At 41.0% G+C, this 24230-nt stretch overlaps 1 protein-coding gene across 4 annotated transcripts in view; it reads right to left on the reverse strand.

Annotated features, from left to right (window-relative positions):
* Nucleotides 1-24230, reverse strand: part of dym (dymeclin) — a 275633-nt gene that overhangs the window by 175842 nt on the left and 75561 nt on the right. For all 4 annotated transcript variants that reach the window (XM_052039238.1, XM_052039219.1, XM_052039228.1 and 1 more), the window contains exons 9-11: nucleotides 18805-18987; nucleotides 3655-3833; nucleotides 8-133 (exon numbers count right to left, since the gene is read on the reverse strand). In XM_052039238.1, the coding sequence (XP_051895198.1) occupies nucleotides 8-133; nucleotides 3655-3833; nucleotides 18805-18987 (488 nt within the window). The remainder of the gene's footprint in view (nucleotides 1-7; nucleotides 134-3654; nucleotides 3834-18804; nucleotides 18988-24230) is intronic.

Consider the following 24230-nt stretch of genomic DNA (forward strand, 5'->3'; position numbering starts at 1 on the left):
AACTCACCACTTCATGAACAGAACGATTAAATGAATCTTCCTCAGTTAGGATTAGCAAAATAATAAGTGCCATGTAGACATGGTGTGAATTTCGTTTTTCAACATGATATAAAATTTCAAGAATTGGAAGAACCTACAAATAAAAAAAAACAGGAAGGGTCATGCGCATTTCATCAATTTATTAATTTCCAGTTACTCTCTTAAAATAAATGAAAAATTTGCAGTTAAGATACTCGGTAAATAACCTGTACAAGTTCACCCCTCCACTATCAATTTCTCTTTTCTTCTTGAAAGTAGAAACCTAAGCTCCAGCACAATACTTGGGCCCAGATGCCAATTCTCCATGTGTAGGCACAGGATAGATACATCCATATTCAAAAAGGGAAAGCAAATACTTTAAAACCAGGCACAATAACATTACTCCCCAGGTGGAATTTGGATGTTGACAACAATTTGACCAACCTCCCTACCTCCAAGTGTAAATTCTGAACAAAGCCCATAAAGAGGCAAGGAAGCAAAAACAATTCACCATAACACCAGAGCAAATATTAGAAGAGTTCAGTGGCAAATCAATTAATAGTACAGCAGAGAGTCTAGTAGCATGGTGGTTATGGGCAGACAATCCAAAAGCAAGGATTAATGATCTAAGGAGGGCCTGTTTCTGTGCTATATGACCATAAAAAAAATATGCAAATGAAAATCCCACTACAACAGGTGAAAGATTTCTGATTAATTCAATAAATAATACTGAAGTAAAAAGTTAAAGTCAGTAATAGTTAAAACACTTGGTTAACTGGAGTCATTGAATCCAAGAGAAAAACAGCACAGAAACTGGCCTTTCAACCCACCAAATCCAAGCCAACTATCAAACACCCATTTTTACACTAATTCCACTCTCCACATTCCCAGCTCCCCTTAGATTCTGCCTATCATATATAGACTAGATACAATTTATTTTGGCTAATTAACCTATCAAGCCACACATTTTTGGGACAGGGGAAGAAAACTGGAGAACCCAGAGGAAACTCACGTGGACACAGGGAGAACGTACAAGCTCCACAGAGACAGGACTGGAGGTCAGGACTGACCCCGGGTTGATGCAGCTGGAAGACAGAAATGCTGCTAACTGCACCACCCATCGCTAGGGAAGAAAATTTGCCATCCTTGACCAGTCTGGCATTTTCACAACTTCAGCGATTCCTCTACATTTTCAGCCCTGATACAGGATCTTAACCTGAAATGTCGACCATCCCTTTGCCTCCACAGATGCTGCTGGACCCACTGAGTTCCTCCAGCAGCTTGTTTTTTGCACCACTTTCTCAAGGGCAATTAGGGACAGAAAAAAAACACTGCGCCAAAGACTGACACACAGTTTCAAATTTTTAAAATAATTCCCTTTAACTGCAAAAACTTTTTATAGGGTTTAGCATGTTCCTCTGAACCATTAGTTGCCTTACTGCTTATAGTCAATAGGTCACACTACTTTCCACAAGCCACAGCAATGACCCAGATCTAGAAGTCTTGGGTCTGTAACTCTTTAAATTTTCGCATTATTTGAACATACTTACAGGGGGTGCCAGAAATTTTGTGTGACCTATCTCAAGTACCACTCTTCATGTACAAGTTTTAAAGAGTAGGCTTGGACAAAATATCTGATTGTGGGAGACAAATCCCAACAACTACAAAGCATAAAACAAGCATGCAAACAGAATAAGGGATTACACAAATCAAAAAACTGTTTTTGGAGGGAAGGGTATCAAAGGCGATGAAAATCACAAAAACTGCTGATACTGGAAATCTGAATTAAAAACAAGTGCTGGAAAGACTTAGTAGGTCTGACAGCATCTGTAGGAAGAGAAACAGAGTTAACATTTCAGATTCAAGAGCCTTCATAAAGATGATGTATGAGATGAAGGTCGAACATGATGTAATTAGATAGGAGCACAGGTTCAATCATGGGTTTAAACAGCCTAATCCTGTTGCTATACATTGGGCTAATCAGGCAGAATACAAGAGTGGGAGACATAATAAAACTGTAATGCTGTGACCAGGCTACAATTTGAGCAATGCATCCAATTCTAATCACCAAGAAATCAAGCCAACTGGGAGCCAAGAACAAAATGTTTCCAGAAGGAAAATGTAGCCATGTGGTTCAGGTTTACTTCTTTGATCTGTATCTTTCCACTCTCTCATCGTGGCCTATTTTGACCCAGAGTACGATCTCCAAAATTCATTGTGGTTAAAGTACACCACCATCCCGGAATATTTTCAAAACACAAACACTTAAATCCATCCAACTTAATGTCAAAACTGAAATCATTCTCTTCTTTTGACTTATTCCATTGTGTTATGTCATGCATAGAAGAGATAACACAAACTGAAAAGCTTAGATTCCACTTAAGCCATCAATCATTTTTGAAAGATTCCAATCAAACTAAAATTATTCAGAAGTTATCATTTTCTTCCACATTCCAAAGATGTACAGGTTAGGAGTCATGGGCATGCTATGTTGGCGCCGGAAGCGTGGAGACACTTATGGGCTGTCCCCAGAACATCCTACACATTTCACTGTCAAAAAACATCAGTCATTAATAAGAATTTTAAATGCACTACCAGTAATTTTTTTAAAAATTTCCTTAATACGTTCTTTTCATACCTTTGTTTTCACGGATCAGGTACTGAAGCTGCATATACATACAATCTGACGTTTTGCCAAATTTTGGTTTAGCCAAAGAAGAACAGTGGCTCAATGACATTACCAAATTTCTTTCTATTGTGCAGTGAGTAGATAAAATGATTTGCTTAAAGGTTAATGTTTACATCCCACCTTAAAAAACTCTAAGAACCAAAAAGGATCAAAGAAGAAACTGAAGGACAAAGAACACACAGGTAGAAGAAATTAATGTATTGTTTTCAAGACAGGAATTTAAATGTGATCACATTTTGGACTGGTTTATTATTGTCACTTGTACCAAGGTACAGTGAAAAACTTGCCTTGCATACACATAAATAAACAGTTGGTTTAAGAGTCTAATTATTTTCAGTACGGGTTGTTGGGGGGAGGGGGGGCAGCAGGAGGGGCAGGGAATCCTGTTTAGTTCTCCAGGTTGTTCTCGTTTGCTCTGCAATCCTTTTTCTAATATGCTGGGATTATCAGGTTGGGAAATAAATGTTTTTGTAGCAAAAGGGAGCGTGAATAGAGAATGAAGGTTGCGGAAAGAAGGAACTTTATCTGAATACAATTAGTATGCTCAATCCACGTTCTATACATAAGAGCAAAATAATGCCCTGGTGGAACATTTCTATGTTTAGCGATAGTCTTCAGTCTAAGGAGTTCAGAGAAAAAAGAATTCCATTTCGTAAAATGAGAACAAAAATAAAATAATAACTGCTAAATCAAATTCCAAACTTTCTGGTATTGAAATCTAACCCCAGCAGATTTAAACCACAACCTGCTAATAACAGAAACACATTTGTGAAGTGTGGCAAATTTATATTCTCCATTTGGAATGAAATAAACTCTCATGACTTAGTGGATAAAAGCACCAACACTGTAGTTCTTGGCCACGCTGATCAAAAGGTAACAAATTTTATTTCTCATCATCGCCGACTTTAATTCATCTACTACTGCCAAAAAGTTCAAAGTAGACTCACCAGATTCTCCACATCAGTACGGGCCAAAACATACGTTCTCACATTTGGGTTCTGATGCAACAAGGTATACAGCAGAAGAGTGGCCTGGTCAGATTTCTGTTGTTCATACAATGCTGTGTACAGACTGTTGAAATTTATCTGGAAGGAGTGGGAGTTTGGTGACTGAATGGCAGTATTATCTGAAATGAAGGATTAAAACAATCAATTGAAATTATCCTCAATATCAAAACTTGAAAATTGTTCTTGATTTTTCGATCTATAATTTTCTACACATTAGCAAAATCATAAAACACTAACATGGTTTCTCATCTTGTTATCACTTCAGCAAATTGGTCACCTAAAATGTTTGATCAACCTGTTGTAGAATGGAATGATATGAACCAGAAGTGGAAAGTTCTGCACCTCCTGTGGTTCCACTGCACTGGGGCATGCCAAGTAAAAGGAAGCTAAAGGCTCAAATGTTGAGGGTTCAGTCCCTCCAAAAAGTAGTGAGAAAAAGGAGTTTGAAATAGATTTTGTAATGAATTTATTTCATATGTGGTAGAAATTGACCAAACCAGAAAATGAGAGGACTCAGCATGTAGCATTGACAATTTTGATGCTCTCTCACTTGCACTTTCCATTTTAATTTCAATCTGCTGCATTCACAACTTAATTACTTCCCTCCTTTCTGTACTTCACCTTATTTTCTCATTTATATGCCTTTCTCTCTATACTATTCACATAAACTGTATTAGTTTGGTGGTTTTAAAATCTCTATATCACCTATAAATTTATTTGTACATTTCCAAAATGTTGTTCAATCAACTGGTTAAACATGATGAAGAATTTATTCTCCACCCCCTTATTTTTCCTTACATATGCCTATTTACCCTTCAGTATTCATTTTTGAAGAACACACTAAACTTGAAACATCAATGTGTATACTCCCTTTCCAGAATTTTCTTTGTAAATTCATAGGCAGATTGCTTTTAAGGATGTTACTGAATCATGTGACCAATATTGATAATATAAAGAAATGAATGATACTAATAAAATGAAGCCAGTGGTATGATGCTTCAGGAGACCAAGTGCATTTGTTCAGACGTACATCAATTTAAAATAGAATTGAGAGGGTGCAGAGGAGATTTACAAGGATGCTGCCTGGGATGCGGAGCATGCCTTATGGAAGCAGGTTGAGGGAACTCGGCCTTTTCTCCTTGGAGAGACGGAGGATGAGGAGGGACCTGATAGAGGTGTATAAGATGATGAGAGGTATTGATAGGGTAGATAGTCAGAGGCTTTTCCCCAGGGCTGAATTGGTGGCCACAAGAGGACATAGGTTTAAGGTGCTGGGGAGTAGATATAGAGGAGATGTCAGGGGTAAGTTTTTTACTCAGAGAGTGGTGAGTGCGTGGAATGGGCTGCCGGAAACGGTGGTGGAGGCTGATACGATAGGGTCTTTCAAGAGACTTTTAGATAGGTATATGGAGCTGAGTAAAATAGAGGGCTATGGGTAAGCCTAGTAATTCTAGGGTAGGGACATGTCTGGCACAGCTTTGTGGGCCAAAGGGCCTGAATTGTGCTGTAATTGTTCTATGTTCTATGTTCTAGCATCCTTATTTTAATGTTCCACATTTGAAACCAGCTGTGTCATTTGTGAAACTAAACACCTCCTCATTTTTTTATAAAATAGCTACTAAATGCCTTTATAACATTTTGGTAATTGTGAGATGCCAGCAGAATTTGGAATATTACTGCTGTATAATATCATATGGTGGCAAAAGGAGCAGGAGAACATCTGGACTATTGATCCAGAGATACAAATTTGAATCCCAATATGACAGCTGGGATATCTGAATTCAGGCAATTAAATACATTTGCAATTTAAGAAAATAAAAAGCTAGTGTCAGTAATGGCAACCATGATATTAGTGTATTGTTGCAAAAATCCTTCTGCTTCACCAATTTGCTTCAGTGAAGAAAATTTGCCATCCTACCCAATCTAGCCTATATGGGAGTCCAGACCCACTATTATGATTGATTCTTATTTGTCTCCTCAGGAGGACTTGTTCCAGACCGTTAATTGTGACACTACAACTTCATGATTCGCTGTCCACTGACAGAACCAACCATACGAACACCACACAACGTAGGATACCATCGTTATCCAGTTAGACCACACAAACATGCACCTGTGTTCAATTAAGAAAAATTATCAACTTCAGCAAAAGAAATGACAAGTAACTCTTTCATGGTCATTTTCCAGCCAGTTGATGGAGAGTTCAAGGTTCAATTCACATTTTTTTTCAAAGGGGTACGAGTAAGACAAAGAATTTCCATTTACATATTGGTATTGATGGATTGAGGACTGTCCAAAGCATTTTTACAGTGAATGAAGTATAGTCACTGGACAGACTGCACGTTATCATAGTTCCTACAAAGGTATTCAGTGGCCTGAACCTTTGATCTGGAAACATGAATTTGAATCCTACCACTTCAGCTCTGTAATTTAAATTCAAATATTTAAATACATCTGAAATTACAAAGAGAATATCACAATAACTATGAGATTAACCAATTACATTAAAAAAGCCTTTGCTTTATTAACGTACAGGGAACTAAATATAATTGACACTAGTCTGCAACCCAGGGTACTTAAGGAAGTGGCCCAATAGCATCTGATGCACTGGTGGTCACTTTCCAACATTGTTGTTGGAACCACCACTTTCCAACATTCCAACAGCCTCTGGAACAGTTCCAATGAATTGGAGAGTAGCTAATGTAACCCCAATATTTAGGGAAAAAGGAAGCAAGGAGAAAACTGGGAATGATAGATTGATTAGCCAGACACTGGTGGTGGGAAAATGCTAGAATTAGTCATAAAAGATGTAACAACAGAGAACTTGGAGGAGAATGACAGTATTGAACAAAGTCAACTTGGATTCACAAAAGGGAAATCATACTTGACAAATGTACTGGAATTTTTTGATGACAAAACTGGCAGAATAGATGAGGGAGAACCAGCCAATGTGATGTATTTGAACTTTCAGAAAGCCTTCCATAATGAGCCACATAAGATGTTAATGTGCAAAATTGAAGCATCTGGGATTGGGAGTCAGGTCCAGATGTTCATAGAGAACTAGTTAGCCAACTGGAAACAAAGGGTAAGAATAAAACTGTCTTTTTCTGATTGGTAGGCAATGACTTGTGAGGTACTTAGGGTTCATAGCAGGGACCACAGCTATTCACGATGTCCAGTCATGATTCGGAAGAGTGAATTAAATGCAATATCTTGAGAAGGATGCAGAAAAGCTTGAGGTTGGTCTGGACAGGTTGAAATGGGTTGATACATGGCAGTAGCAGTATAATATGGACAAATGTGAGGTTATCCGCTTTGGTGTCAATAACAGGAAGGCAAGTTATCTGAATAATGAAAAACAAACTGCTGGAAGAACTCAACAGGTCAAGCAGATGTTTCGGGTCGAGAAACGAAATGTCAACCATCCCTTTGCCTCCACAGATGCTGCTTGACCCACTGAGTTCTTCCAGCAGTATGTATTTTGCTTTGCATTCCAGCATCTGCAGTCTCTTGTGCCTCCATTATCTAAATGATTGCGAAAGGAGGTGCAATGAGACTTTGGTGTCCTTGTGCATCAATCATGGAAGGTAGCATGCAGGTACAGTAGGCGATGAAGAATGGAAATTGAATAGTAGCCTTCATAATGAAAGTAGAACATAGAACACTACAGGACAGTACAGGCCCTTCAGCCCACAATGTTGTGCCGACATTTTATCCTGCCCTAAGATCTATCTAACCCTTCCCCTCCCACATAGCCCCCTATTTTTCTATCATTCATGTGTCTATCTAAGAGTTTCTTAAACGCCCCTAATGTATCTGCCCCCACAACCTCTGCCGGCAGTGCGTTCCACGCACCCACCACTCTGTGTAAAAAACTTACCCCTGACATCCCCCTTATACCTTCCTCCAATCACCTTAAAATTATGTCTCCTCGTGTTAGCCATTGTCGCACTGTGAAAAAGTCTCTGACCATCCACCCGATCTATGCCTCTTATCATCTTGTACATCTCTATCAAGTCACCTCTCATCTTCCTTCTCTCCAAAGAGAAAAGCCCTAGTTCACTCAACCTATCCTCATAAGACATGCTTCTCTAAATGCCCATAAATCCTGTTTCTAAGAATCTTCTCCAGTAATTTGCCCACTACTGAAGTAAGACTCACTGGTCTGTAATTCCCAGGGTTATCCCTACTTTCTTTCTTAAACAAAGGAACAACATTTGCCACCCTCCAATCATCTGGCACTATCCCTGTGGCCAGTGAGGATGCAAAGATCGTCACCAAAGGCGCAGCAATCTCTTCCCTAGCTTCCTGTAATAACCTTGGATATATCTCGTCCGGCCCCGGTGACTTATCTATCCCAATGTTTTTCAATAGTTCCAGCATATCCTCTTTTATCCCTGATCGGTCCTACCCTCACTCCAGTCATCCTCTTATTCTTCACATATGTGTAGAACGCCTTGGGGTTTTCCTTGATCCTACTCGCCAAGAACTTCTCATGCCCCCTTCTAGCTCTCCTAAGTCCAGTCTTAAGCTCCCTCCTGGCTACCTTGTAACTCGCCAAAGCCCTGTCTGATCCATGCTTTCTAAACCTTAGGTAAGCTTCTTTCTTCCTCTTGACAAGATATTCTACCTCTCGTGTCAACCACGTTTCCTTCACTCCACCATCCTTTCCCTGCCTCAATGGGACAAACTTATCCAGAAGTATTCAAGCAAAGAGGTCAGGCTGCAATCGTGCAGGACCTTGGTGAGACTGTGACAGCTTGAGCACTGGGTGCAGCTCTGAACTGCTTATCTGAGGAAGGATCTACTTGCAAAGGAGGAAGTTTAGCAAAGTTTCACCAAACTGATCCCTGGAAAGGCAGCACAGACGTGTGAAGAAAGATTGGGTCAATTAGGCTTATATTCCCTTGAATTTAGAAGAATGAGAGGGGATCTCATAGAAACTTACAAAATTCTAACAGGACTGGACAGATTAGATGAAGGAAGTATGACCCTGATGACAAGAGGCCTGGATCAAGGGTCACTGTCTAAGGATAAAGAGTAAGCCATTTAAGACTGAGATGATGAGGACTTTCTTCTCCCAGAAAGTAGAATTCTCTATCATAGAAAGCTGTTGAAGTCAAATAATTACACCCTTCAGGGGTGTTTTCACCTTGCAGAGTCGGGAGTTGGAGCGAGATTTGGAGCGGGACCTTTGAAAAGAGGTAAGTCATTGTGCCTGTGCTTGTGAGTTTCACCTTGCAAGAGTCTAAACAAGGCACATTTGCAAATTGTTACCTGCTGATTGGCTTATTAACAGAGTAAATAAAAGGTAAGGCAAGTGTAAGTGGAGTGGCCTGTGTTAGAGTGGGAGAGTTGAGGCTTCAGTGAGAAGAGAGGAAGGTATGTTCATTTCTTTCTTTGATTTGGTGTTCCTGTAGTGCAGAGTAGTGAGAATGGCTCCAGGGTCAGTGGTGTGTTCAGCTTGTGAGATGTGGGTGTTCTGAGAGACCTCCAGTCTCCCTGATAACTACATCTGCATGAGGTGTATCCAGCTACAGCTCCTTATGGACTATGTTAGGGAACTAGAGCTGCAGCTGGATGACCTTTGGCTCCTATGGGATACTGAGGAGTACATAAACAAGAGCTACAGGGAAGTAGTCACCCTGAAGCTGCAGGAGGTAGGTAACTGGGTGACTATCAGGAGAAGGATGGAGAATAGGCAGGTAGCACAGAGTACCACTGTGGCCATTCCCCTCAATAACAGGTATACTGCTTTGGATACTGTTGTGGAGGGTGGCCTACTAGAGGAAAGCTGTAGTGACCAGGTCTCTGGAACTGAGCCTGGTCATGTGGTACAGAAGGGAGGAGGGTGGTAGTGATAGGGGATTCCATAGTGGAAGGGGTGGGGTGGATAGGAGATTCTGTGGATGTGAAAGAGACTCCCAGATGGTATGTTGCCTCCTGGGTGCCAGGGTCAGGGACAATTCTGGGTCCATAGCATTCTGAAGGGGGAGGGTGAACAGCCAGAGGTTGTAGTACATATTGGTACCAATAATATAAGTAGGAAAAAAGATGAGGTCCTGAAGAGGGAATATAGGGAGTGAGGTAGGAAGCTGAAAAGCAGGACCTCAAGGGTAGTAATCTCTGGATTGCTGCCTGTGCCATGTGCCAGTGAGGGTAAGAATAGGATGATTTGGTAGATGAATGCATAGCTGAGACATTAGTGTGGGGGCAGGGTTTCAGATTTGTTGATAATAGGGATCTCTTCTGGGGAAGGTATGACCTGTACAAAAGGGATGGGTTACACCTGATCTAGAGGGGGACCAACATTCTTGCAGGCAGGTTTGCTAGAACTGTTGGGAAGTGTTTACACTAGTTTCCCAAGGGGATGGGAACCAGAGTGATAGGTCAGAGCTTGGTTCCTTTAGTGTACAAGTAGATGCAGAGTATAGAAAGACTGAGGAAGGATAGGCAGTTGAAAGGGCAAAATTGCAGTCAGTTGGTTGGGCTGAAGTGTGTCTACTTTAATATGAGAAGTATCAGGAACAAGGCTGATGAACTTAGAGTGTGGGTAAGTATGTGGAACTATGACAATAGTGACCATTAGAGACTTGGCTGTCACAAGGGCAGGAATGGCTGCTGGATATTCTCGGGTTTAGATGTTTCGAAAGGGACAGGTTTGGAGGTAAAAAGAGGTGGGGGAATGGCTTTGCTGATCAGGGACAATATCACAGCTGCAGAAAGAGGATGTTCTGGAGGGGTCGTCCACTGAGTCAGTGTGGGTGGAAGTCAGAAACGGGAAGGGAGCGATCACTATTGGGAGTATTCTACAGACACCCCCCCCCCACCCAATAGCAGCAGAGATGCTGAGGAGCAGATCAGGAGGCAGATTTTGGAGAGGTGCAAAAATAACAGGGTTGTTGTCATGGGTGATTTCAACTTCCCTAATATTGATTGGCACCTCCTTAGTGTAAAGGGGATAGATGGGATGGCATTCCTTTCCTGCATACAGGAAGGATTCCTGACATAGTATGTGGACAGGCTGACTAGAGGAGAGGCCATTTTGGACCTGGTACTAGGCAATGAGTCTAATCAGGTTTCAGATCTCTTGGTGGGAGAGCATTTTGGAGAAAGTGACCATAACTCCTTGACCTTTACCATAGCCTTGGAGGGGGATAGGAGCAGATGATATGGGAAAATATTTAACTGGGGGAGGGGGAGTTATGATGCTATTAGGCAGGAACTTGGGAGCATAAATTGGGAAAAGATGTTCTTGGAAGTACAGTGTAAATGTGGAGGTTGTTTAAGGAATACTTGCAATGGGGCTCTGGATAGGTTTGTCCCATTGAAGCAGGGTAAGGATGGTAGAGTGAAGAAAATGTGGTTGACACATGATGTAGAATATCTTGTCAAGAGGAAGAAAGAAGCTTACCTAAGGTTTAGAAAGCATAGATCAGACAGCTTTGGAGAGTTTCAAGGTAGCCAGAACGGAGCTTAAGGGAGCTAGAAGGGGCATGAGAAGTCCTTGGCGAGTAGGATCAAGGAAAACCCCAAGGCATTCTACACTTCCTCTTATGAGGATGACTAGAGTGAGAATAGGACCAATCAGGGATAAAAGAGGAAACGTGCCTGGAGTCGGAAGAGGTAGGAGAGGTCCTTAAATGAATACTTTGCTTCAGTATTCACCAGAGAGACCTTAACATTTGTGAGGATGGCATATGACAGACTGATATGCTAGGGCATGTTGATATGAGGAAAGAGGATGTGCTGGAACTATTGAGAAACATTAGGATAGAAAAGTCACTGGGGCCAAGGTTCCTAGTATCCAAGGTTACTACAGGAAGCTAGGCAAGAGATTGCTGTGCCTTTGGTGACTATCTTTGAGTCCTTACTGGCCACAGGAGTAGTGCCAGATGATTGGAGGGTGGCAAATATTGCTCGTCCTTTCAAGAAAGGGAGTAGGGATAACCCTGGGAATTACAGGCCAGTGAGTCTTTCTTCAGTGGTGGGCAAACTACTGGAGAAGATTCTTAGACAGGATTTCTGGGCATTTGGAGAAGCATAGGCTGATTAGGGACAGTCAGCATAGCTTTGTGAGGGGCAGGTTGTGCCTCATGAGCCTGATTGAATACATTGAAGATGTGACAAAGCACATTGATGAAGGTAGAGCAGTGGATGTGGCGTACATGGATTTTAGTAAGTTGTCTGATAAGGCTCCTCATAGAAGGCTGTTACGGACTCAGTGAAAGTCCCTTTAAGATAGAGTGTGTGTGTATGTGTGTGTGGGGCGTGCTTACGTCAATAGAAAATAAAGGACGTAATGACGTTGTTGAAAGAAGGCAGAAGAAGAAGGAGAGAGAGAGAGAAGGGAGAGAGACACCAGCCTGCTTGTTTTCTCTATCGATGGATGAGAAACAATAACTGTTTGCCACTGAAATCCATGTATGGAAGTTGGAAGTAATCCGGTGGAGTTCACTTTGTTGCTGACCTGTAGAAGGAAACGGGTATTTGTGTGTGGACGACCACGGTTCAGATGCTTTTCGGGGTGAGGAAGTCACTACCGAGTAAACACTGGAGTGTCGTTTGGGTTCCATCGTGGAACATTTGGATTTCGTATGTACTCTCTCTGTTTTTCTACATCTACATCTTATCTTCAGACAACGGTGGTTGTTGAAGAAGCCCTTGCTCATGTTTCACCTTATGGCTTGCGGAACTGAACTTTAAGAACAATTCCGGAACTGGGAGTTTTGGACTTTGTCACACACACACATGAAGAGTTTAGTTTTGGGGTTAACGTTCGAGGTTTAACATTCTTGAATTCTAACATACTAACATTTTTTTTAACTTTTATTTTACGTATTATCATAAGTAGTGATTAATAAAATAGTTTTTAACACTGAATCATGCTCAGTGTGTTTCTTTTGTTGCTGGTTTGTGACAAAATTGGGGGCTCGTCCGGGATAGTTCCCAAGGTTAACGAGATTCGTCTGGGATCCAATCCAAAGGTTAACGAGTGTCGTCTGGGATCGTTCCCCAGATTGACAAGATTTATTCGGGATTCAATCCAAAGATTTTTGAGGAAGGTCTGAAATTCTTTTTAATTGGCTTGTGTGTGTGGAAACCAGCAGCAATGGATATTAAGGCATTTTTGGAGTCACCAACCCAAAAGGGATTGGAGGTGGTGAAAAAGGATGATCTGATAAAGATTGCTACAAGGTTAAACCTTACAGAAGTAAAGCAGTCTATGAGAAAGGCAGATATTCAGAGACTGATAGCTGGCCATTCTGTGGAAAAGGAGAAACAGAGGCAGCATGAGTTACAAATGAAGCGTAAGAGTTTGGAATCTGATTCTGATGATGGTTTTTCAGCCAGCAGGGAGGTTCGATTAGTCCCTCCGTTTGAGGAAGATCAGGTTGATCAGTATTTCCAACATTTTGAAAAGGTTGCTGTGAGTTCAAACTGGCCAAGGAAAGGATGGGCTCTTATGGTACAGTGTGATTAAAGGTAAAGCTCAAAAAGCTTATTCTGCTTTGTCTGCTGAGGATGCAGCTGATTATACCAAGGTAAAACAAGCTATTTTGAAGGCCTATGAATTGGTCCCTGAGGCTTATAGACAAAAATTCAGAGACTTGAGGAAATCTGCAGATCAGACTTATATGGAATTTGCCAATGGAAAGAGAATATGTTTTGAACGATGGTGCCTGGCTAAAAATGTAGATGGGGATTATGATAAATTGACAGAATTGATGCTGGTGGAAGACTTTAAAAGATGTGTTCCAGCTGAATTAACAACATATTTAAATGAAAAGGGAGTGGAAACTTTACAAGAAACTGCGAGGTTGGCAGATGATTATGCTTTAACCCATAAATCCAAATGGGGACAACCTAAAACCTTTCAAAAGAGTTACAAAGACAATCCAGGTAAACCGGAGATTAAATTGGGAGGTTATCAAAAAGGAAAAGATGAAAAGAAGCCAGGGCTGGAGAAACCTGTTGAGCGTACTTGTTATTACTGTAGGAAACCTGGCCACGTGATATCTAATTGTGCCCTTTTGAAGAAAAAGAAGGAAGCTGGGCCCAATGCTTGCTTTCAGGCAATTAAAAATCAAAAAGGTTTAGGAGATGCTGTTAAAGATCAGTCCTTGCAAGAGGGAAAAGTGGAAAAGTTGGAGGAGGTGAGAAAGGAATTCCGTTCGTATGTATCAGAGGGTTTTGTTTCACTGAATGATGAGTCACCCCAGGTGCCAGTGAAAATTCTTAGAGATACTGGGGCTAGTCAATCTCTCTTGCTGGACAGTGTTTTAAATTTTGGTGAAGAAAGTGACACTGGTGAAGTAAATCTAGTACGAGGCATTACAGGTGAGACCATGTCTGTCCCTTTTCACAGGGTGATTTTAAAGTCAAAGTTCGTAGAAGGACCAGTCGAGACAGGGATAAAATACATGTTGGAAAATGATATTATTAGACATTCTAGTTCAAATTGGAGTTCGCCCTGTGTTATTGTACCTAAACCTGATGGAACTGTTAGATTTTGCACAGATTACAGGAAAGTGAATGCTGTAACAAAGTCAGATGCTTACCCTATTCCTAGGGTGGATGATTGCATAGACAGTGGGAAAGGCAAAATTTCTTACAAAGATTGACCTATTAAAAGGGTACTGGTGTGTTCCATTAACAGATAGAGGAAGGGAAATTTCAGCCTTTGTAACCCCTTCTGGATTGTATGAATACAATGTTTTGCCATTTGGAATGAAAAATGCTCCAGCAACATTTCAGAGAATGATTAATTCAGTGATTCATGGGTTAAAACATACAGATGCCTACATTGACGACTTAGTGACTGGGAATGATACTTGGGAAGATCACATCTCTGCGTTAGAAAGGTTGTTTGAAAGACTTTCCAAGGCTAACCTTACGGTTAACTTGGCTAAAAGTGAATTTGGCCATGCCACTGTGACGTATCTTGGTTATGTTGTAGGTCAAGGCAAGCAAGCTCCTGTTCAGGCAAAAGTTCAAGCAATATCTGAGTTCCCTATTCCCACAGGTACGAGGACTGTTAGAAGATTTTTGGGAATGGTTGGATATTATCGAAAATTTTGTAAAAATTTTGCTGATATTGCTCTTCCCCTAACTAATCTTCTGAAGAAGGGAGTAAAGTTTGTTTGGACAGATTCTTGTCAAGAAGCATTTGATAAGCTGAAAGCCATTTTATGCTACCATCCTGTGCTCAAAACCACCTGACTTTGAAAAGCCATTTTCATTAGCAGTAGATGCCAGTGATGAAGCTGCAGGAGCTGTGTTGTTGCAGAAGGGTGACCTTGATGATATTGACCATCCTGTAGCTTACTTTTCAAAGAAATTTAATGAGCATCAAAAGAATTATTCCACCATAGAGAAAGAATTACTGTCGCTTGTTTTAGCCTTGCAACATTTCAGTGTATATGTTTGCACCGCTCAGAAACCATTGACTGTGTATACAGATCATAACCCATTGGTGTTTCTGAGCCGAGTCAAAAACAAGAACAGAAGGCTGTTAAACTGGAGTTTAATTTTGCAAGAGTTTGATCTCATGATAACTCGCATTAAAGGCAAAGATAATGTGATTGCTGATTGTCTTTCCCGATGTTAAATGGGAAACATGTATCTGTACTAATCTGATAGTCTGTAGTTGTGTAGCATGATAATTATTAACATTACTAACTGTATGCGCGGTTAAAATTTTCTTGGGAAAAATTTTTTTTAGGTGGGAGGTGTTAGACTCAGTGAAAGTCCCTTTAAGATAGAGAGTGTGTGTGGGGCGTGCTTACGTCAATAGAAAATAAAGGACGTAATGACGTTGTTGAAGAAGGCGGAAGAAGAGGGAGAGAGACACCAGCCTGCTTGTTTTCTCTATCGATGGATGAGAAACAATAACTGTGTTTGCCACTGAAATCCATGTATGGAAGTTGGAAGTAATCCGGTGGAGTTCACTTTGTTGCTGACCTGTAGAAGGAAACAGGTATTTGTGTGTGGACGACCATGGTTCGGATGCTTTTCGGGGTGAGGAAGTCACTACCGAGTAAACACTGGAGTGTCGTTTGGGTTCCATCGTGGAACATTTGGATTTCGTATGTACTCTGTTTTTCTACATCTACATCTTATCTTCAGACAACGGTGGTTGTTGAAGAAGCCCTTGCTCATGTTTCACCTTATGGCTTGCGGAACTGAACTTTAAGAACCATTCCGGAACTGGGAGTTTTGGACTTTGTCACACACACACACGAAGAGTTTAGTTTTGGGGTTAACGTTCGAGGTTTAACATTCTTGAATTCTAACATACTAACTTTTTTTTTAACTTTTATTTTACGTATTATCATAAGTAGTGATTAATAAAATAGTTTTTAACACTGAATCATGCTCAGTGTGTTTCTTTTGTTGCTGGTTTGTGACAAAATTCTCTATGGTGGAATAGACAAAGGACCCTGAGTTGACAGAATTGAAAGAAAAAGCTCTCATGTGAGGAGATTGAAAAAGTGCCAATTGGATACTATGTCAAAAATGGAGTGTTAATGAGGAAATGGAGACCTCCTCATGTTCCTGTTAATGAGGAATGGGAAGTTATTCATCAGGTTGTTGTTCCAAAAGTTTATAGGGATGAGATTTTAAACCTGGCCCACAGTATGCCTTTGGGTGGTCATTTTGGTGTGAATAAAACTGTAGGGAAGATCTTGAAACAATTCTATTGGCCTGGTTTGAGAAAAGATGTGGTGATGTTTTGTCGAACCTGCCACACATGTCAGATGGTAGGTAAACCAAATCAAAAACCCCCTGTGGCTCCTTTGAAACCAATTCCTGCTTTTGGTGAACCCTTTTCGAAGGTGATTGTGGACTGTGTTGGTCCATTACCAAAGTCTAAGACTGGAAATCAGTATTTGTTAACCATCGTGTGTTTCTTTTGTTGCTGGTTTGTGACAAGGCTCATTCAGAAACTCAGGAGGCATAGGATCCAGGGAAATTTGACTGTGGATTCAGAACTGGCTTGCCCATAGAAGACAGGGTGGTGATAGGTGGAGTGTATTCTGCCTGGAGGTTGGTGACTAGTGGTGTTCAACAGGGATCTGTTCTGGGACCCCTGCTCTTTGTGATTTTTATGTGACTTGGATGAGGATGTGGAAGGGTGGGTTGATAAGTTTGATGATACAAAGGTTGGTGGTGTACTGGATAGTGTAGAAGGTTGCTGTAGATTACAACAGGACATTGATAGAATGCAGAGCTGGGCTGAAGTGGCAGATGGAGTTCAACCCAGATAAGTGTGAAGTGATACACTTGGAAGATCAAATTTGAAGGCAGAATACAAAGTTAATGGCAGGACTCTTAGCAGTGTAGAGGAACAGAGGGAACTTGGGGTCCACGATCATAGATCCCTCAAGGTTGCCACACAGGTCAATAGGTTTGTTAAGAAGGGGTATGGAGTGTTGACCTTTATTAGTCTGGGTATTGAGTTCAAGAGCTGCAAGGTGATATTGCAGCTCTATAGAACTCTGGTTAGACCACACTTGGAGTATTGTGTTCAGTTCTGGCCACCTCATTATAGAAAGGATGTGGAAGCTAGAGGGTGCAGTGGAGATTATCCAGGATGTTGCCTGGATTAGAGAACATGTCTTATGAGGAAAGGTTGAGCAAGCTAGGGCTTTTCTCTTTGGAGAGGAGGATGAGAGGTGACTTGATAGAGGTGTACAAGATAAGAAGCAGATCGAGTGGATAGTCAGACTTTTTCCCAGGGCAACAATGGCTGACATGAGGGGATGCAATTAAGGTGATTGGAGGAAGGTATAAGGGGGATGTCAGGGGTAAGTTTCTTTTTACAGTGGTGGGTGTGTGGAACACTGCCAGCAGAAGTTGTGGGGGCAGATACATTAGGGAGATTTGAGACTTAAACACATGAATGATAGAAAAATGGGGGGGGGGGGCTATGTGAGAGGGAAGGGTTATATAGATCTTAGAGCAGGATAAAATGTCAGCACAACATTGTGGGCCAAAGGGCCTGTACTGTGCTGTAAGTGTTCTATGTTCTAATACAAATATCTAGATATTTTTCTGAGGGCTAGAGGGATCAAGGAATATGGGAAGAAAGCTAGAACAGGGTACTGAATTTGGATGATCACCCATATTCATATTGACTGGCAGAACAGTCTTGGAGTTCTGAATGGCCTACTCCAGCTCTTTTTTTTTTGTACATTTCTTTGACTCCAGCCCACTAATCTGTGGAGATTCAACAGCCCTCTGAAGTGGCCAAACAAGCCACTCAATTCAAGAGACAACTGAGACAATATTTGCCAGCCTGGCCAACAACATGCCCTTTTAGGAAATACATTAGACAACTCGCAACAGCAAATTTCCACAATACAGGAATAACTAATTTTTTTCAATCATTTGGAACTTGGGTAATTGCAAAAACTAAATTTATGATAACTTGTGATCTTTTATTTCACACAAGAGGATAGATGGGAGCTTAATTTAAACCCACGAGTGAATGTAACCATCTCCAACAGTACAATACTTGTCACTGCAAGCAATGAAGCATCAGCTGAGAGCTTTGGTCTGGGAATGGATCATGGCACTTTTGAGGTCCCATGTGGTGTGCATGCTGAAGTTATTTTCTGCACATGCCTGCCAGCCACACTGATGGTCCATGCTCTGAGTTCCAATGAAAGGCTGTGGACTCAATTTTAACTCAAACTCCTTGCAGAATAAAAACAATGCTGGAATTATTTTCTATTACATCCCTGCAACTCTTCTGTCACTTGTCTCCTTCAGATCCAACCAGCCACTAACCCACAAACAATCTCAGCCAGTATTTCAGAGAGATTGTTCCTGTCTTTTGAGTCCAATAAATGCTCTATGGAACCTACAGCTCACTGCTAATAAGAAACAGGCCAACAAAACCAATCTGATGTGGTCCAGCAATTGATATGAAGCTCTTAATGAGAATAGTGTCCCTATTCTGCCATGATCCAATCTCTAGGTCAAACAGGCTGCATGTAGTTAATGCAATGAGAACATTTTTACTTAGCTGATGAGCAGTGAACAAAGGCATTTCATTTTTACGTTCATAAGCTTAAAACAAACCTTGTGTGTTTTTGAAGGACATTATTGACTGTCGGTATGGATTTGGTCTGTTTGGCATGTTACTCAGATTTGATAAAACAAGTAGCAGTAAGAGGCTCCGATTAGCCAGTGGGGATGATGGTTCCTCTTGCTGGGCTGGCTTACTCCCAACTCCTCCCAATGTAAGAACTGTCCACAGGCCGGCTGTTATAGAGAAAAAGAAATGTCAGGTGGAAGAAAAATAAAACAAGTATTTGCTCAAATATTCAACAGCAGTGATCATTTCTAGGGCCAGATTAACAAGAACAAAGCAGAGATGTATCCACATTACAACAGCATTACTATCCTGAAGTTGATTTTATGTGACAATTTGTATATCTGCCCTGGGATACTATCCTCAGGAACAAAAATAAAGTCCTGATGAAGGGTCTCGACTCAATGCAGACTGTCCATTTCCCTCTATAGAAGCTGCCTGACCTGCTGAGCTCCTCCAGCACTTTGCGCATTGCTGCGTAAAGATAATATTTTCTCTTCCTTCCCTGATGACAGACTTCTTTTTAAGGTCACTAACATTATACCCAAGTAACAACATGCATGCTTGAGTAGATGCTATTAAGAATCTTAATCATTACAACAGAGGCCGTTCCTATAACTCCCTAATATAACTCCCTAACTTGAATAGAAATTCCAACCAATTCTGATAGATCCATGCTATGATTCATTGCTTGAAAGTCAAAAACAAAGTTTTCCCAATAGCTACCAAAAAAATGAATAACTATACCCTATACCAGGTACTGTTCTACTTGAGGTGGATTACTGGCAGTAATGCAAAGGAAACCTGTCACCCATAATCACCTAAATGAACACAGCATCTTTCCTCCATGAAATAACACCTGTGTCCTTAGCTAGGAAAACAGATTTTATGGTGACATTTAAGATACTTCACTCAGCCAGCCAGCCAGTCAGCTAAGGGGAAATACAAGCATTGAAGCCAAACAGCCATGTGATGCAGTGAAATCAACTTGGAAATTAAAAATGTGAGTACTGACAAAAAGAGAACTTAGAAGAATCCAGGACAGGTAGCAGAATCTAAACACAAAGATTTTAAAAAGAGACACAATGGCTTCCAGTAAATTACTGGAATACTATTATGACTTTATCAACTAACTCTTTACTGTGTTGAGTAGATGAATCTGATCCTTTATTGCACCCTTTCATAACTTATTGCAATATTATTCTGAAGTGCTACGAAGACAACAGTTCCGTAGTATATTTTATATGCTTGTTAGGTTTAATCATAAGTATATTTTATTTACAGACTACAACTCTTAAAAACAATTAATGAATTGACACAAAAGACTGCAGATTCTGTAGTCTGGAGCACAAGATTAACTGCTGGAAGAACTCAGTGGGCCAAGCAGCATCTATGGAGGCAAAGGGGTAATCAACATTTCAGGTCAAGGCCCTGAATCAAGACTGGTTGAATATCCCTTTACCTCCACAAATGCTGCTCAACCCACTGAGTTCCTCCAGTTTCTTTTTTGTTCATACATTCTTGCTTCCCTAAGGGACAAATATATTCATAAAGACATTATTTAATAAAGCACTACCAATTCTATTTTTGGAAATGAAGAAAAGCCAACTTGATCTGCTACTCTGCGGCTTCTAAGATCTACTGTGGTTACTGTGTTTCTGGAACAGCTTCTTCCCCTCCGCCATCAGATTTCTGAACAATTCATGAACCCATGACCACTACCTCATTATTCCTTTTTGTTTGCACAATTGTTTTCTGTAATTTGTAGACTTTATGCCTTTGCACTGTACTACTGCCACAAAACAACAAATTTCATGGGATATGTCAGTGATAATAAATATGATTCTGATCTCAATGAATCAAAGTAGAAGTGATAAGCAAATTTAATATTGTCTACTTCAAACATTAAAAACTATCAGCAGTGCTTTAGAGATGCTGTCCCTCAAACTTGTCTGAGCTTCATGGTACATTATTGATTGTGGGGACAAATTAAAGTGACAAATGAATTAATAGTTAATAACAAGTTGTGGCAAGGTTGGTGGGGGGGGGGGGGGGTAGGTATTGCTTTGCCTGTTGTGGAAGCTGTGATCCATTTTAGTTCTCAATATGTCTCTGATATTTGAAATTAACAACATTGAAGTAAATGTTTTTTTAAAAAAAATGACTTAATTATTTTAATTGTTTTAATTAAAAAAAACTAAACAACTTAAAATCTATTTCCCCTTTGCCTGCTAATCCACTGTCCACAATTCTCAACTTAAAGGGAGTCTCAATTCATTCACTAGTCAAGTGGTCATTCTCATGTGGAGTCCAATGACAGATGTGATGCCTTATGTCATTCAATATGCCTCACACTTGCATGCTTGAAAGTGCAGATGTAAAAGTTGGGACCCACTGCCATTTATACAGTGTGTGATGGTGATTCTGATCTAAACCATGGGTTACACTTGGCTAGATCTAGCCACTTATGTTTTACCATGAAAATTATTAAAATGCCACAGAATTGGCAAAGCTTGTAAGGGTGCATCAGAAATGGGGCCTCCGCACTTGCTGTCCAGACCACACCACTAAGTTGCAGGGCTAGTCAATTAAGTGCAGGCAAGTCAAAGGCAGTTATTCCAGGCAGCAGGCTTTGTCTAACAAAAAACAGCCCAAGATCTTGGATCAATATGACTTTTCCCATGAAGTGCAGTGGTATGTAGAAAAGAAAAATGTTTTGTAACAGTTCTCAGATGTGCAATGTTTTATAAATAAATATAAAACAGGGTGGTAGATGTATTCTATATGGCCTTCAGTAAGGCCTTTGAGGTTCTGCATGGTAGGCTGCTATGGAAATTTAGATTGCATGGGATCCAGGGAGAGCTAGCTAAGTGGATACACAATTGGCTTGATTGTACAAGGCAGAAGATGATAGTGGAAGATTGTCTTTCAGACTGAATGCCCATGGCTAGTGATGTTTCCCAGGGGCCTGTGATATATCCCTTGCTATTTGTCATCTATATCGATGATTTGGATGAGAATGTACAAGGCATGCTTAGTAAATTTGCAAATGCAGCAAAACATACATCAGGCTGCTGTTTATTGATTACAGTTTGGCATTCAACACCATCATTCCCTCAGTACTAGTCAACAAGCTTCAAAACCTGGGCCTCTGTACCTCCCTCTGCAACTGGATCCTCGACTTCCTTATCAGGAGACCACAGTCAGTGCGTATCAGTAGTAACATCTCCTCCAGCTGACAATCAACACAGGCGCACTTCAAAGATGCGTGCTTAGCTCACTGCTCTACTCTCTATACACTCATGACTGTGTGGCGAGGCACAGCTCAAACACTATCTATAAATTCGCCAATGACACCACTGCTGTTGGCAGAATCTCAGATGACAATGAGGAGGTGTACAGGAGTGAGATAGATCGGCTGGTTGAGTGGTGTCGCAACAACGACATCGCACTCAACATCACGACCAAAGAATTGATTGTGGACTTCAGGAAGGGGAAGTCGGGAGAACACACCAGTCTTCATTGAGGGGTCAGCAGTGGAAAAGGTGAACAGCTTCTAATTCCTGGGTGTCAACATCTCTGAGGATCTATCTTGGGCCCAACATATTGATGCAATCATGAAGAAGGCATGCCAGTGGCTCTACTTCATTAGGAGTTTGAGGAGATTTGGTATGTCACCAAAGACTTTTGCAAATTTCTACAGATGTATGGTGGAGAGCATTCCGACTGGTTACGTCACCACTGGGTATGGAGGCTCCAATGTGCAAGATCAATAGAGGCTGCAGAGGATGGTAGACTCAGCCCGCTCCATCGCAGACACAATACTCCCCACCGTCGAGGACATCCATCATAAAGGGCCCTCACCATCCAGGACATGCCCTCTTCACATTACTACCATCAGGGAGGAGGTACAGGAGCATGAAAACCCACACTCAACAATTCAGAAACCACTTCTTCCTCTCTGCCATCAGATTTCTGAACGGTCCATGAACACAAACTCATTATTTTTTTTGCACTATTTTTTATTTATTTTTTGTTATGTATAGTAATTTTGTCTTTGCACTGTACTGCTACTGCAAAACAACAAATTTCACGTCATCTAAGTCAGTGACAAATAAACCTGATTCTGATTATTCGGATGCTGAGAAATCGCATCTAAGAACTATTGAAGAAGTGACCAAGAACACTAATGAGGACAGGGCAGTAGGTAGACAATGTCTACATGGACTTTAGCAAGGCCTTTTACAAGGTCCTGCATGATAGGTTGGTCCGGAAGGTCACGTGGGATCCAGGGTGAACTAGACAATTGGATACAAATTGTCTTGGTGGAAGGAGTCAGAGGGTGGTAGTGGGTGGTTGTTTTTCTAGACTGGAGACCTGTAACCAGCAATGTCATTTTGCCATCTCCAACAGGGTCCTTCTCTTGACAAAATGCATGCAGTATGAGATCTTTATAATGAACACCTTGTTTCATCAGGGAGACAAGCCCAACGTCTCATGACTGGTTCCTGCTAGATTTTGCCTGAGCAAGGGACTGCAAAGATGTCCACATCATCTGCGCGCAACAGGCAGCAATGCCCACTTCCAAATATTATATCTGTTAACCTGGCTCCAAAACATCAGCATTAACAAAAGTGTTGCCACAGGAAGATGTACAGTGGAGAGCATTCTGACTGGTTGCATCACAGCCTGGTATGGAGGGTCCAAATGCACAGGATCGCAAGAGACTTCAGAGGGTTGTAGACTCAGCCAGCTCCATCATGGGCACAACCCTCCCCACCTTTGAGGACATCTTCATGAGGTGGCGCCTCAAGAAGGTGGCATCCATCACTAAGGACCCTAACCATCCGGGATTGTTACTACCATTGAGGAGATATAGGAGCCTGAATGTCAATGCTCTCAAGGACCCACAAAGCTGGTTCTTTTCAGACAGTGCCTCACAGACAACCAGTCAACACCCAGCCTACAGCACTGTAAAAGCCAGTTATGGCCCCAATATGTAAGGAGCCACCCCACTAAGAACCAAGAAGAGGGGTAAACTTATCAAGGCCTGAGAGGCAGTTCAGTGGAAGGAACACTTAATATATCTCCTTAACCATCCCACAGTAGCCTATCTAGGCCAGATCTATCTCGAGCACTAATCCTGAAAGTAAAATTGTTCTATTGAGATAGGAAACCTACTTGAAATCAAGGACATAATGCAGAAATATTATGATAAGCAAATATTAGGAAATACTATTGCCATGGAATGTGATACAAAGAAACTTGCATGTGTGTTCTGAAAGAAAACTTTAATACAGAAAGCCCCTATTTAAATGCCTGGTATAAAGAAATACTATACCACACCAGTTCAATGTTGCCTATTAACTAAACCCACTCCACTGCTCTTTTATCAACAACAGAATAGACAAAG

Source organism: Pristis pectinata, chromosome 2, assembly GCF_009764475.1.
Source record: "Pristis pectinata isolate sPriPec2 chromosome 2, sPriPec2.1.pri, whole genome shotgun sequence".
Classification (NCBI taxonomy): domain Eukaryota; kingdom Metazoa; phylum Chordata; class Chondrichthyes; order Rhinopristiformes; family Pristidae; genus Pristis; species Pristis pectinata.